Source organism: Phasianus colchicus, chromosome 7 (genome assembly GCF_987193195.1).
Source record: "Phasianus colchicus chromosome 7, bPhaCol1.hap1.1, whole genome shotgun sequence".
Taxonomy (NCBI): domain Eukaryota; kingdom Metazoa; phylum Chordata; class Aves; order Galliformes; family Phasianidae; genus Phasianus; species Phasianus colchicus.
The window spans coordinates 23,983,028-23,999,413 of NC_143442.1; the positions used below are offsets into that span (position 1 = coordinate 23,983,028).

Consider the following 16,386-nt stretch of genomic DNA (forward strand, 5'->3'; position numbering starts at 1 on the left):
CACCCAAAGGGGATTTTGCCCCAGGGTCTACTTTGCAGGGAGGTGTCTGCGTGCCCTGGAGCTGAAATGCACCCCGTATTTTTCACTAATGCCGGGTTATTTGCTCACCAGGGTTAATTGCTCACCAGAATATTGCTGTGTGCCCCACGGACATTAGCAGAGGAGGCATCAGAAGCAATGAGGGAGCACATGAGCTGCATTGCAGGTTGAAACCTGTACATCCTCAGTGACTGCAACTAGTTTACATGCCTAACAGGGAGCGATGCTGGTGGGAAGGAGGATTTAAATCCATCACAGAAACTTAAAAATAGCACAGTGAAAATCATTGCTTCTCTCCTCAATTGGAAGAATGGGAAAGGAAAGAATAGCAGTGTGGAGGCTTTCTGTTCCAGTGCTGAGGGAATGACCTAGAGTCATGAGAATATAGGCCAGACACTGAAACGTAGGATAAGAAGCAGCAGGAAACAAGATTCAATTTGTGTGGCTGTCTCCTCACAGTTTCTTGTGTGCCACCTGTTCCTCACTGGCATGGCGGTTTCAGAAACAGAAAATGTCTTGACTGTGTAAGAACTGCTTGGCCACAATTAAAACATCTCAGTTATATACATTGTTCTCATCTGAAATTCAAAGCATAGCACCATACGAGCTACTATGAAGAAAATTAACTCTACCCCAAACAAATCCAGCACACAAGTTAGAAGTGAGATATGAGAGAAGAAATCTATCACGGAGATAGTATCTATGGGTGTGAGATTATGCAGAAAGAACGTAGCCTTGGGGAAGGAGGAGCCACATTCCAGAAAAGAGTTACTACACGTGTGGAGGGCAGCCTCTGCCTGAGGAGGTGGTGCAGAAAGGCCAGGAGCTGTGAGGTTAGAAGAGGAAAGAAATGAGACCTGAGAGGAACGTGTGGAGTAAAGACAGTGAAAATCAAAATGAAGGAAGAAGAGAAATGAGCGAAAATGGAAAAAGGAAGCACGTGTTTGTGACCCAAAGTACTTAGTTATAGGAAGCGTGCTGTGGAAAAACAGACCGCTTGTACCCAGGTGGTTAACTGCAACCAACAGTAGTATTTGTCAGAAACGTTTCTAGTTGCAGTCACAATGTCTTTGTGAAGTAGGAGAGCACTGATAGAGGAGGGAGGCAAAGTTGGAAAGAGTAAAGAGGTGGAAAGGCAACAAAGGGTCTTGTTAGTGTGGGACTACAAGGTGAGCATCTCTCACACTCAGCCCTGAATGCTGTGTCTTTTAGCTTGAGAACAAACACTGAGTGCCCCAGGCTCTGCTGGCTCATCATCAAACACCATCTGAGAAAAAAATATGTATTATTGTGATCAACCTTCGGAGTGCTGCCAAATGTACCCCAAAGGGTACCGTGGGCTGGATCATTTTGTAACAAAGAGAACAAATACAGATTGTTTACTGGACATCAGAACTTGCTCCAGTTGTTATAGCTTTTGCCAGTGAAACTCTGCTGGGAGCTACTTTCACCCCAGGAGAGAATGTAATTGTCATTTCTGCACTGGTATAACTGATGAGGTCCCTGAGAAAGGAGGGCAGAAGTGAGCTGTACCAGAACAGCATTTTGGTTTAAAAAAAAAAATCACTATCAAAATGATTTTCCTGGCAAAATGTTAAATTTTGAAGAAAGGCATCATAGTTCTGGATCCTAGCAACCCTGATTTATTTTAAAGTTTGTTTTTACAGAAGAAAATAGCTAAAATTTTGCTCAGATGGGTATTTTAATCTGCACCTATACTGGCCCTCCCAGCTGGTGTTATGCTTTGTAGCATAACACTGCTACATTGCCAGCAAGCTCACCCAGAGGTACTGGTGGAGGCACTTCACACCTTATTCTCTTCCTCCCTTCATTGTGCATCAGTGGAAGTTCTTTTCATTAATTATCAGTCTCTCTGGCTGCTTGCCTCAGGCTTACTTGAGGGGCAATAAAAGTCCTGTCCCAGGAGAAGGGTCCTCTGCTATTTTAGGACTTCTCATAAGTTGTTTTCAGGGATAGGAAAGGTGGTCCTACCTGGCACCTTCCTTGGCAAAGTTAAGGGGTGAGATATATATTTCTCTAGTTTTACCATTCTTTGAATCTTTATATACTGCTCTTTAGCTTCAAAATTAAAAGTATACTGCAGAAACTTTCTGTAGTTAGAATTTTTTGAGATTGGTTTCAGAGACCCAAGCTGAAAATTTAGATCAAATCCTTACTTGACTCTGACTTAGCTCTGATTTTCATTTAAGAAAAGACAAAGATTTGCAGGTATTTGCAAAGATCTGTGTGAGCATTAAAAGACAGCAACCTCAGGCACCAGAATTACTCTTTTGCGTTCACTGGCATATGTATGACAGTCAGGAATGCTAAATGCATCTAATTTATTAAACATAATTTAGAAACTATTTTTCCAACATGTTACCTGCCCTAAAATTGGTATTACAAACATAATAAATAGCCAGTTCTAAATGGTTGTAGAATATTTTACCCTAGAGGGTCCTAAAGCATTTCCTGGATACAGATGGATCACAGGCGAGAATACAGCGCATAGCACAAAAGCAGGGAGAGGGAGGGAGAGAAGCTTCTGACCTAAGGCCCTGGGGCAATGAGTTAGTCCTTTCAAAAGTTTCTCATGTCTGCACAGAGCAAGCCTGAACTTCAGGGTGGAAGTCCAACACGAGTGAGCCTCCAAGAAGCCACAGGGATGAATGAATTCTTCTTGCAACCCAGCTCTGTTCTTCCACCAAATTCCAGGCCTGGGACCAAGAGAAGCCTCCTGCCTTACTGGATATCAGCTACTACGTGGAGCATTACCACCAGTTTTGATGGGAGAAGCCTGGCCACCAGCAGCAAGCAAACACACACATACTGTAAGCTAACTTAAGGTAGAAGTCTCTGATCAGTGGCTATCTGCAGGAAGCGTGCCAGGGATGACAGCAACATCTATCGTGACAGATTTAACCAGAAGTAACATTTGCGGAAGTGGACATCAAAGGTAATATAAGAATATCTTTCATCTTCCTGTCTGTGACAGCAAGCCATGAGGTAGGAAAAAAAATAAGCAGTAAACTCCACAGGTGTGGGCGACAGCTAATGCTGACATAGCTGTAACGTAGTCAGGGGTTAAATAAAAAGGTCCTTCTGATTATCATATAATTTCCCCCATTGCCCACAAACCACTTCCTTTTCTACCCATGAATTCTTCTTCATGTTCACAGCAGACAGAAAGCTGATGCCTCTGTGTCAGGCAAGCATGAAGACAGTTGCAGTAACTTTCTATCTCTTCTGCTTTCAGTTTGAAGCCTTGTGTGGTAAGTCGTATTTTGGATTATTCTCCTTGTAGTGATGTTTCTATGGAATATAACCTACCAAGTGAAGGGAGAGAGTAAATGAGATGTAATAGCAAGGAGTTGGAGAAATTACAATAATTAAGGGAAACAGCTGCAAAAAGACCGCTCTCGACTTTAAGATCGCTAGAGCTGGTAGGAATAGAATTCTTGCTAGCGCAGGGCGTTTAGGCTGAAACAAAGAAGTACAAGTTTTCATTGTTCGTATGCTTCAGCTCATCTGCTCAGTGTTATCCTCTAGCTGTTTAGACTGTAGTGTTCTAGTCAGCTTCCATTGCTGGGCACAAAGTCTTACAGCAGCATGACAACAAATAGCTTAATGACAAAAGCTAAGTTATTGATATTAATTGCAGTCATGTTCAGGCAGGGAATTTTTGTACTGTGAAAAATGTCTCTTGTATGCAAGAGTGGATGAGATCATTCTGATGCAGGCTTGAAATGTGGAATGACTTAAAAGGAGGTGTAGCTCTTCCAAAGCTGTGTTTAAGAGGCAGGGTGATGGTGTTGATCTCATCCAGCTATAAACATGGATGTTGCAATGTTGCATTGATGTTTGCATTTTGCAGAGTTCAGTGTTTTATCACAGCTAAACAAAGTAAAATACCAGAGGTCACATTTATCCATGGCCTCTCTGAAACCCATGTATATCATGGCCAGCATGATATTATACGTGCTATAAAAAATCAGAAAATCGGGTTAATTCACAGGGAAGGAAGATTGTGGCAAGTATCTCTAAAGGGACACGAGCTGTTGTATTTTCTTCTCTCTGAAAAATTATCTTGAAATCTATCAACTAAAAAATCCTCTCAATTTCTCAGGTAGTCAATTTAGCAGCTGTTCTTGACCAGAATGCTTCTACATGTGGCTGGAGCCACCTAGAATGCGATTTCCTGTAGGAAGAAGTAGGCTGCAATTCTAAGGGTGAAATAATTTTCTACTTGATACTGGCATTTTCCCCTTCTTTCTCTCTTCCTTCCAACACAGAGGATACAACTTGGGGCAGGGCCTGGTAAGAGGAGATGGCAGGAGAAAGAGATTGTTTCCAATCTCTTCCAAATGTGATGAATGGTATTTCTCACATTTTTTTTCCTTACAGTGCTTTTGGCATAACAAGTACTAATTATTATTGTTATTAGTAAAAAGAAAAGAACTGTAAAACATGAGCTTGGTGTAATACACATTAGCACTATACCCTCATTTAGGGAGTGAGTTAGGGTTCTGGAATTGTGGCAGATTTTTGGGAGTAAAAACAGAGTAACTTATGAGGGTGTTTATTTGTGTAGTTTTAGCAAGCTTTATTTCTGATCTGTGGATTTTGATTTCAATGTAAATAGCTCACAGAAGGTGATATATAAGTGCGTATATGTGTACTGTGTAATTTGGTAACCCAACTGTGATCAAGGAAGTGTAAGAGCATGAAGTCTCTTACACAGATGAACACTGGCATTAGGATTTCAGAATATGGAGCTGTAGGACTCCACAGCACATGAGGCTGTTGGCTCTGAAATGTTGTACGTGAGCTTTTGCAGGCCAACATTTGCAAAGCATTACCGCTGTTTACCCACAGATCTCTGGCTGTCAGGAGGAAACAATGGTCATTTCCCAGAAGGATGTCTGAAATAGCACCAGCAATGGCTCCTGTGCTGGTGGTATATTTTAATACCGTTTCCATATTTCACAACAGATCTTCTACCATAAGAATAATTCAGATGATAGTTTCTTTGAGTAATTTTGGCTGTTACTAGTTTTGCCCTGAAGCACTGCTTTCCTCTCTTAATCTCTGATTCTCAAATGATAGGAGCATGTTAATTTCAGGTTTATGACTGATTACACTGAATTGACAGTGTTATCTTTCCTCGAAAGTTTAAAAAACTATAGCTGTATAAAATAAAACAATATACAAATGATATAAACAAAACTGTAAAAACAGCGTGCAGTTTCATTATGTGTTTAGTAACAACGTAGCAGAAGTGCTTGTTTTAAAAGCTGAGTCTGCACCATACTTGATCATTTTCAGAGGCAAACACATTCAAGTGAAATTATGCTTGTTCTTTTAATCAGATAATTAGCTTTCTGAAAGCTGGGGCAGGTAAAACAAAATGCAAGTAAACCAAGCAAGAATACTCTATTCTATTCTCCTACCCTAAAATTCATGTTTTAAAATTAATCTGTTATGACCAAAACGAAGAATGGATCTTTATATTTGCAGATAGCATTGGGTCTGCCAAAGAGCAGTGAGAAAGCTCAAAGTTGCAGTCCCATTAAAATGAAAATAACCTGCCTTTCTGTGGCTTCCATGTCCAAGCACCATCATCATAGAAATTTCAAAGCTTCTGCCAAAGTATTTTCCACAGCAGTAAAGATGAAAGTAAGTCTATTTAAGCAAATGAGATGGATGTATCTGTTATCCAGGTAACCTCTTATAGAAATTTACATGGCTGTAAGTATGCATATACTATGTATATGCAACTGTATATGTGGGTGCATATGCACATAGGCACACACTGTCATAGTTTAATGTAACAAGATGTTACTCTCCTATACATGTTCATTCTCTGGATTCACTTGACCACATGATCTGCTTTAAATGAGGTGAGCTAGGAACAGCTCTACATAGCACCAGTGTGACTCTTCTATAATATCAATGAAAGATTTGTTTCTTCTGATCTCAAATTCCTTGTTGTGGTTTAACCCTGCAGGTGGCTCAGCACCACAGTTGTTTGCTCTCTCTCTCCCCCTTCCCCGTGAGACTGGGGGGAGAATCAGGGAAAAAAAGGTAGAACTCACAGGTTGAGATAAAACTAATTACTAAGATAGAGAAAAGGAAAAGGATAATAGTTATGACTGTATGTGTGAGTGTATATAACAAATGATGCACAAGTGATTGTCACCACCATCTGACTGATGCCCAGCTAGCCCCTTGAGCAGCGGAAGAGAACCAGGTGAACTTCCACCTCCTTCAGAACTCCTTCTGCACGATGTCATATGGTATGGAATTGGAATATCCCTTTGGACAGCTTGAGTCAACTGTCCTAATTCTATTCCCTCCCAACTGCTTGGACCCTTCTCTGAGAATGTACCGCATTCTCTGCTCTGTATAGCAATGCTTAGTAGCAGCTATGAACACCGGTGTGTTAACTACATTGTTTTCCTCCCAGAATTAAAAACATAGTGCCATACCAAACACTCTGAAGAAAACTATTTCTTCCCAGCTGAAGCTAAGGCACTCCTTGTATTACAATTGAATCCATTGTTTTATGAAAAATAAATGGCCAAATGCAAGTAGTTTTACTACTGAGCAGTGAGGTTCTTCTGTTCATTTTCAACTATAACATGATGTAGCATTTTATTCACTTTTTTTTTTTTTTTTTTAATATTTGGAGGGTGTTATGAGTAAATCCCTCAATGTTACCATACTCTTTAACCTCCATGTCCTATGCTCCATTCCTCTAAATGTACATTTACTCCAATAGTGGCTTGACAAATGACATTGCAAATGTGTCTGGCCATTACCCACAGGGTCCGTAGGATTACCCTAGGAATGAACTTATATAAACGAGCACAGGAGAACGGCAGTCAGCTGTTGGGAGGAGGAATAAGCTACATTTTAGTATGCAAAGAGAGAGAGAATTCACATCAAGACTGATGCAGAATAGCTAGTGAGCTGGAAATTCATATCAAACCTCACTTGTTGTGTTTATCCATGTAGATAATTTTGTGTTTTAATCTCAGGCATTGCTAATCTCATTTTAAAATGTGCTGCCTTAATACTATGCTAAACACACTCTTCTGTATGGTCAGTTGTTTCAGAAGAATACTAATCGCATCACATTTTCTGGAATGCTCAATCACAGAAATACATTACTGAGACTTTCTTGAAAATAGCCAGTTACAGCTTCTGGGCCTGAGAGGATGCAAGATGATCTTTCAGCTTGCCGCAAGGTCACATGAACTCACCTCTCCCTGCCCTTTTCCATTAAAAACAAGGATTAAAACCACAATCTCTAACAAAGATTTCAAACCGCCCAGTATGAAAGGGCAATTTCATTAGCCAACAGCAGAATTAAACTGTTCTCAGAGGCAACCAGAGGAATGGAAATCCAAGCTGTTGCTGTGAGCGGAGTAGTTGGGGGCCTGTGGTACTGCTGGACTCTGAGTGCCTAGCCCTGGGTCTAGCCAGGAGCACCTGCTCCCTCTCCCTCTGCCTCTGCCTCTGCATCTCTCTCTCCTTCCCTCTCAACTCGCCCTCTCCCTCTCCTTCTCCTCTAGCAGTGGTAAACGCAGAAGCCTCAACCACCAGTGATATCTGGCCAGTTTACACACACACCACGCTCTCTGCTTCTGCTGTATCAATCCACTTTCTGCTTTCTTTTTGTGCCTAAACAATTAGTCTGCTGTTGGATCTAATTTTAAAGGTATATGTTATCAAACATCAGTACACTGAAACTACATAGTGTCTGAAAACACCTTCATTTCAAATGTTGTTCTCATAGCAGCTGTTTTCTTTCACTACTCAATATACAAGTCACCGAGAACTGTTTCCTTCTTTGACCTTTGCTCCCAGCTTCTCAGGCTGTATACTACTCTGAGGGCTTAAACGGTCTGTATCTGAGCCTTTATTGTGTTTAGGCGTATGTTTCAGTGTTGTTTGACAAGTTTTGTGCTTTTTCCATCTTATCTTCACACTAGCAGTACAGGTTACCTTGTCTGTTATCACACATTTAAGTCCTGAAAGAGGTACAGATATTGGAACTGTTGCTGTTTGGCACAGGGTCACTGGCTGTGCACAGTAGGCCAGGGAAGAAAGTGATAACTGGGAAGAGAGTGAATCAATCAAAAAGGGATAACAGTTTGTATTGCTTTCCAACTATTGCGCACCAAAAAGCATCTTCCAGAAGTCCGTTATCTTTGCATCACAGTAAAAATATTTTAAACAACCATTCTTTGCAATGTCCTTGCCAGTGGTGATAATCAGGAAACAAGAATTCAAAGCAGAAAAAAGCATGGACACTAAAGGATTATCCCAGTTCAGAAAGAGAACTGAGAACATATGACAGTACATGAATGACAGTAATCTTCTGTCCCTGTGCATATGCAGGCTGGATGTCTTAGATTACAGGTGTCCTGGGAAAAGGATTATTTATGCTGTGTAATCAGTGCAATACCCAGTACAGCAGTAAAATGCTTCTGTGCGGACCTACACTACCATGTAGCAGTAACAAGATATGATGGTGTATCAAAATCTTTATACACAAGCATTTGCCCACTATTTCCTTAGCATGATAAAATCCTAATATAGAGTGTATTTCAATGTAACCAACTTCTGAAGAACTTAAACAACCAGAAGACAGGAAAAACAGATATAAGTTTCACAAGTTTACACCTGTCTGTGTATGACACAAACCTCTAGCTTTATAGCATTGTGAAAAAGTCTAAATGAAACACTGCTAGGCTCTGCTATGCCTACTGCTGACAAACAAAGTATTTCAAAGTAGTACATGTCACCAATATAGACAGAAAATTCTCGGTGTTTCCATGGTAGATGGTGATGCAGGCCGAAACTCAAAAAAGTCCAGAATAATTATTAAAAGTGTGCCATGCCTAAGCATGATGGACCGAACGCAGCTTGATAATCATGAATGAAATAAGTTTTCTGTTGAAAAAAGAACGAAGCTCTATGCACTACTTGGATATTTTCTTGCTGTTTATCTGGTAGCACCTTCCAAATAGGTATTCATCTAGCATGTACCACAAGATGTTTTGATGCAATGTTGAGGTGCGGGAGGAACAGAAAAAACATACAATGAAGTGGGAAGTCACTAAGGTCTGGAAGCAAAGTATAATGTAAGCTTATTGGCAACGCTGGATTTGTGAGAAAACAACAGTATGCTTTTTAATTTTGGGTGGATTTTCTCAGTATCTTTGGGGAAATTTTACTCTCATCTCAGTTATGATTTATTAAGTACTCCTATTGCTTCTACAGAAGTGTTTTATGAATTTCTAAGTGTTACATATGTTATCAATATTAATTCCTGCTCAACTCATTTTTTTTTACACTAATTTTTACACTTGGAGATTTTATTGTACCATGGGATTTTACAAAGTAGCACTGAAACAAGATCAGATAGGCTTATGACACAGGTACGAACACTAGCATATAACTTTGGCATCTTAATATTGAATGGCTCAGCTTTTGTTCCTGCATCTCTCTTCTTGAATTTTAAAAAGGCAACAATTTTGTATTTTTCAGGAGCTGATACCTGCTCATCAAGGTTGTGCAAAAATATAGGTAAGATATTTGCATAATTTGATTTATGGTTTAAATGCCTTTCTAGGTGAAGAAAGACTGACCTCAAAGAAGTAGATTGTCTTTTTTTTAATAGCACACTTTGACTTTTTTTTTCTGACAGTATTCCCATGCTACTGATTGTTGGTTATAAAAAAGTGAGATACCAAGAGGTCCTCAATTAGTTCATTTTTTCTTTTCCAAGAAAATCAAATTAGAAACATTTTGCAGAATTAGAGAGTTGCACAACATCTGTCAATGTTTTCTGACAATGTTTTTGAGAAGGTCAAATATGATTTTTGAATTGCATGTGAATGTATGTACACAGTCATATTTGTTCTCTACTTCTCTCATCATGTTGGTGATAAAGGTCATATAGCCATCTAAGAAAATGTGTTTAAACCTTATGGCATGTCTCAAACCAGTATCTCAAAAGGAAAATCTTGTGGTAAAGGCATCATATGTAGAATTTTGGGGTTCAAATCCTATTTCATGTTTTCAGCTACAGCATTAGGGTTCTGATTACGAACCCTAAACCAGAAAAAATTATCATCTTCATCTTGTCATGTTTTATCTACAAATAGGACAGGACTGAGGCAGGGATTATATGACCACACATTCTTTGGTCGAAGGAGACCTTTAAACATTATCAAATAAGTCACTGACTCTGCCTGTCCAGCCTTATAGCACATAGCAGTCCAGCTGTTAATCTCATTTATTTTCTCAGTAGTGTATGACATGACCTGAATGATGCACTGGTGTCTCATGATATGGGCTGCTTTGCAAAGCCAGATTGTTCTGAGTACTTTAAGCTCCTATCATACGGTTCACTTGCTTTATTTTAATGAGTTTCATAACGTCTTTGAGAATTTCTTTGTTGCTGTTTGAGTGATTGCACTTAACTGTTCTCATATTTTCAGATAAGTTTCAGGTCTCGGACCCCCAGGGAATAGTAAAATTTGAAGATGGAAAATTCAAGTTAATATTCCAAAATCCCAAAAATGTGAGTGAGTTCAGCATGACCCTCCTCAAAGGGCATGAAAAGAAGGCAATCTGTGCACTCCATGTGAGTAAGAATAAAGCTGTCCCAAAGAGTAACGTCACCTACTGCCAGGCAGAGCATTCGAATACCAGCACCACCTTCATTCTGACAAATCTGGACAGAAAACACATTGACACTTACACCTGCTGCCTGGAGAGTTTATTACCCCCCCCTTACATAGACTGCCACTTGAAAGAAACCTATTTGTACATCCAAGGTAAGTTTACTTTCCTTCTCCCCTCATTTCAGTTTCTGATGAGTAGACAATAAGCATAGATTAGTGAAAGCAGCAGTGAAAAATGTGACTAAAGTATGCACAGACAGTTTCAAGAGAACAGAGAATACTCAGTAAGGAACTGGTGGCAGTGGAGCAGTATTGATTGAGAGCTTAACAGGTCCTCCCTGTATTTGTTTGTCCTACTTGGCAGGTTTGCAGCCTATGCTGAATTCTGCATATTTGCTGGGGATGCCCAAGTTACATAGAAAAGGACTTGGACTAACTCCAAGAGACTTACACATACATTAATTTTGAATGACCTTTCATTTGGTGGCTTTTTAGTATATTAAGTTGAAACAGTTAGTTTTATTTTCTCCTTTTCTTAGTTTTCCATATAGATGAATAGCGGTACTGTACTGTCTTCTGTCCTCTCTCCATCATTTCCCATTTCTCAACATCATGTATAAACGAAGATAGAAGCTGAAAAACTGAGGCTAACATCACGTGGTTGAGTCAAATGATCTACTATCCCCCTCTGCACTTAAAACATGTTGATCTCAGAATTAAGCTGTGACATCCTTTTTTTGTCAGCAGTGTTTCCCGATGCTGTCAATTCCTGTTTGTCCTCATAGATGGACCCTCGTAGCTATTGCTGCTTGTTTCATGTCCTATTGTATTTTCTCCCAGACCTGAGCAAGGTTCATCTTCTGCCCCCCAGTTTGCCTTTCTATCCAAACATGAATGTCAAAGGCCCCTCTTCTTTGGAGCAGGCCATCTTTTATATCATCCGTGTTTCTTTCTGAATGTAAGCATACACCTTGTTCACATTTCCAAACCTGAAATACCATCACATTCTAAAGTCTGCCTTGGTTTCTTTTCAATCTACTCTTTTAGCCTTCTGCACCAAAAGTTAGGGTTTCACCTCTCCTTCTGGAAAACAACAGTGTTCTTTTTCCTGCTATACACAGTTTTCCAAGGCAGCTTTTCAACTCAGGGAAATCCTTCTACTGACACGCTTTGTCTGTTTCATCAGATATGAAAGAAAGAAGGGGAAATAATTTGAAAAGTCATCTATAGGAGAAAATACGGTGCTGATTTTCAGCAATGACTTGTTTGCCTCTTTATCTCCAGATAAGGAAGACTGCTTTTCACAAGGAATCACGTCATGGATAATTATTGGCCTGATTGCATTTGCCCTGATTTCATGTGTTTGCTGTGTAGTAGCCTGCCGCTTAAGGAACAAGGTAAGGAAGTCCATAAGATTCCATCCTTCATTGAGGTCATGGATAGGGAACTTCATTTTATAAGATTTAGAGAGTGGGACAGGCACAAACTCAGCGAGTAATGTATTTTTTGACAGAGACGCAGTTGTTAATTTACCACTGGAATTCAGTCACCGATGACAGCAGCTCAGATTTAATTTTTCTAAGACAGAATTGTCTATTGATTTAGGGGTTGGGAATCACAGAAAAGAGGAAAAAAGCTGCACGGGTCAGCAGAATTACTTTGGTAAGCAATTCACCTGATTGTTTTCTTCAAGAGGGGAAAACAAATCATCAGTGAAGAAATTCCAGCTCTGTTCTGGAGCAAAACTATTAAAACAAAGAACCAGTCAGCTCAGGAAAGAAAGGAGATCAGGGACATTAGTCATTTTTCTGGATGGTGTATGCTTTTCTTTAGTTTGTTCTATCCCAAGTTTTCTACCTTGGTGCCTGTCTATTCAGGTTTTAATATTTCCACTGAAAACAGTCAGATTAACTGCCCTCTTCAAAGAACAACAGCAGGAGTGGTGGAGGTTAGTGGCCACAAATTAAATTCATGGCAATTTCTCTCTGTTTGCAGAATCAGCAGTGTGAATCCAGCTCCCATGAGTACAACAGTGAATACATGCCCATGGCAGCAGTGAATGCAGCTAAAAAACCAAGAATCTGAGGTTGTATTAAGCCTGCAAGTGCTTCAACTTTGCTTGTTTTTGTTGCAAAGTTTTATCTGGGAAGGAAAGAACAGCTTGCTGTGTCTCCCATTGATTCTAGACAGGTAGATGGGTGGTAGGGGGTGGCACAGTACCTTGTTAATGTAGTTTTTGCTGCCATGTAGCAGGAAAAGGAAAAGAAAGCAAAATCTTTGGAAAGCTTTTGAATCAGAATGGTGGGCTGATTCCTAGAAATGCAATTGCTTCACATTAGTGCATAATGATCTTATGCATGAGGAAGGGATGTATACTGTTCCATTCAGATTATTCAGATACTGTGCGATACCCAAGATCTCTCTGAGGAAGTGATTTGCTAAGATTTGCTCAGGGTTACTGGTTGGGAGCAAATAATCTGTAAGAAATGAGTAATTTCCTTACTACTCAAACACTGTCAGTAGCCACAAACAGTTTGGATAGAGAACAGAAGCAGAGATTGGACTGATACAAATAAACACGACTTGCAGCTAACTTATTCTCCATTTCTCTTCCAGGTTTAAGTTGCTTATGGCATAGAAATTTTGGCAGCAGAAGTTTCTAGCTACTTGAACCTGGATAACAGGAAATCAGCATTTCCTCACCTTCCTCTGCCTCCCTGAGCTCTTATGATGGCCCTGTGCTCAGTCGTGATACTGATATCTAGTACTAGTACTGTTCTAAACTGTTTTGCTCTCACCTTGTGTGTTAACTGGCACACTTCCTGATCCACTGACTTGTGCATGAAGTGCTAACAATGTGTTAAAGATGTCAGCTTTTTTTAGCTGAAGAAAATGTTGTGTTTGCCTAAGAGTAGATTCCCGTAGTGCCGCAACAGAGAGAACTTCTATTTTCTACGGTCTCTATGGTAAACTTTCCACTGGGAACAAAAGAAAAAGACTACCTCCAATGCCAATGCCAGCGCATTGCACAAGCCCTTTTGTTAGGGCTAATCTATGATGCCATGAATTCATCCTAATATTTGCTGTCAAACTTCCTGGCACCACACTAGGAGTGAGCAGTATGCACACATTCTCCTGCAAACTGTGAGATAGCAGGGAAACAAAACCTGAGAAAGCACAGCAGAGACTTTACTATGACTCAGAACCTCAAGTATACGCAGCTGCATTTTTCGTATTTGTGTTGTCGGTACATCCTTGCCATTTGTACATTAGAGGGCCTCTTATTTAATTAAATTCTGGAGTCCACAAAACCAGTGTATTCATGGACTCTGCTTTGCAACTATCTACCACTTCCCTAGTGAATTTAGGGGTTACTTGACAAGCGGATTGCTCAGAGCCTATAATATGAATGAGATAATTGAATGAATGAGTAAATGAATTAAATGATCAATCCTTCACTCTATTTGTGAAATCTATCAAAACTCTGGACCATAAATGACCAACTGGGAATCCTACCTGAATATATTGCTAACATTTGGCTGCATGAAGCAGAGCAGCGCACTGTTGAGTCTCTTTGTAATTATTTGGCAAAACAAATACTGGTCAGAGGATACAATGCTCTTTGTCTGATAAATGGAAGGCTGGTTTCAAATTTGATAGGGTAAACAGGGATCATCAGGCATGGAAAGAAAGTAAGCTGGTATGTCAAGAACAGAGTTTTCCTCAACAGAACTCTGAATACATAGAGGTATTGCAGAGAAAAGGTACAGATTGGTCACTGTGACATTAAGAAAAGTGAAAACGAGAAAGGTACTGAAAGAAGTGAGGACTGCCAATTTAGCAGGAGCTAATCCACTAAGACAACCAGCTCCTAGGTACAGATGCAGAGGGGCAGCCTGGCATGCTGGGTAACATTCTTTTCTGTTGTTCCATCACATAATTTTGCCAGTTTTCTTAAGCTCCCTAACAAACAAAACTATCCTCCACAAATACATTGTTTCAATATTTTGAAAATCACTGGTAAAAAAATTGGATTTGAAAATTATCAGTGAATAATAACCTCTATTGCTTATGATAAATGCTTGATATAAAATACTGTGTAACAGAGAAATCTTACTCCCTGGAACTTCCAACCAGACTGAGAAAGAAATTCATGGACTAAAGAATTTCTGAAAGAATGGAAAAACTGAGGTTTGCCTTGGGATGCTGCTGTGAAAAAGATATGTCAAAATATGTTGTACTCTAGAAAGGAAAATGGATTAAATCCACTGTAACAAAGCTTTGGGAAGTCTCAGTATTCGTCACTGTTTTTTAATTCTTAATAGAACTTCTTTTGTTTGTTATACCATGTATCATTAGGAAACATGATGGGTGCAAACATGTCATACAAAGAAATAGGCTTTCCAACCTCCACAGTTCAAGAGGGAGATAGTAGGGGCAGTTTATAACCATAATGGGAAACATAAGAAGAGGAAAAAATGAAAAAAAAAAGATTTTAAAAAAAGTGAAAACCAAGAATTTGGAGCTGTTTCCGTGCAATGAGGTAATTACGCTGTTTTTGACTGGTTAGTTTCTGTTTGTTTTTTTTTTTCATGAAAATGTCTTTTTTCTTCTTGCCTTTGTTTTTCATTTCTTTTAATCCTTTATGCTATACAGAGTAATATTCAGGAATATTTTGGGACATTTTTCAGTTTCTTTCTGCCACTTCAGTGCCCTCAAATTAAAAGGAGAGGGAAGAAAATGAAAAAGAGCAGAATGAGAAACAATCTGTGAAAAAAACAGCATGAGCTGAGTTTACAGACTGAGTGACCAAAAAGAACTAAAATAAAAGAGAAGAAAACATGATTCAAGAAGAATAAACAAAAAGTCCAATATTCTCATAGGCCAGCAACTCAAAAAGTCAAAACTCTTTTTGGAAACTCCCAGTTTTGGGAAGATATAATTTTAGCAGGAAAAAAAAAAGATCAAATGGAAATATTTCAGCCAACTCTTGTACAAAATCCACTTACAAGCAGAAACATTAGTAACATCCAAACAACCTCCAGGAAATGAGAGTTTGGGGGTGGGGAAATAACCTACTAAGAAGCAACCTCAACCTGCTTCCTTTGTTTGCAATGTAAAAGTTTAGGATAGTAATGGTAATTTTCCAGTTGTGCAGCAGTCCATGAAGGGAGTTCTACAACCTAGGTCTCTCCATCTTCATTTTTTACAGTGAACAGAATTTAAAAAGGATTTTGCTTAGGGCTATTCCAGGTCTCTCAAAAACATGTACACTAAGGATCAGTTTCTATCATGCGGGTAACAAGATCCAGGATCACTAAGAGGCTTTCATCCTTTCTGATCTATCCTTGTTATAAATTGTCAAACGTATTTAAAGTCAGTAATTCCCTTTACATCCTCCCAGCCACTGCCTGTGTGGACTGTCTGAAGTCGGTAAATCAGTAAATCCAATAGAGTTGTATGGCAAAGGACTAATTGTAGGCTAAGATTAGGAATAAAAATTTACAATCTGAGCAAGCTCAAGAGAACCTAATCTTGATAAAATGGCAATACAAACTACTGTGAACAGGTGAAAGATACGGGTGGCAACCACAGCTACTCCAAAATTTAAGTATGGAGAAATGACAAGAATCTCATAATTTGAACA

The 16,386-nt window shown here is 39.4% G+C and overlaps 1 protein-coding gene and 1 long non-coding RNA gene across 3 annotated transcripts in view; one reads left to right on the top strand and one right to left on the bottom strand.

The window, feature by feature from the left end:
• The window catches only part of LOC149917279 (uncharacterized), a 144,980-nt gene that overhangs the window by 19,174 nt on the left and 109,420 nt on the right, over window positions 1–16,386 (bottom strand). The gene's annotated exons all lie outside the window — the stretch shown is intronic.
• Window positions 3,239–15,015, top strand: ICOS (inducible T cell costimulator). The gene is made up of 6 exons (XM_031601295.2): window positions 3,239–3,311; window positions 9,598–9,636; window positions 10,554–10,892; window positions 12,024–12,136; window positions 12,735–12,825; window positions 13,356–15,015. Exons 1-5 carry the CDS (start codon window positions 3,254–3,256, stop codon window positions 12,822–12,824), a joined length of 639 nt encoding a protein of 212 aa, XP_031457155.2. The 5' UTR covers window positions 3,239–3,253; the 3' UTR covers window position 12,825; window positions 13,356–15,015.

Excerpts from the sequence above, each read along its gene's own strand:
- ICOS (XM_031601295.2), top strand. The coding sequence starts at position 3,254 with ATGAAGACAGTTGCAGTAACTTTCTATCTCTTCTGCTTTCAGTTTGAA. Across the intron at positions 3,312-9,597 it reads TCAGTTTGAAGCCTTGTGTG|GAGCTGATACCTGCTCATCA; the intron begins GTAAGTCGTATT and ends TGTATTTTTCAG. Across the intron at positions 9,637-10,553 it reads AAGGTTGTGCAAAAATATAG|ATAAGTTTCAGGTCTCGGAC; the intron begins GTAAGATATTTG and ends TCATATTTTCAG.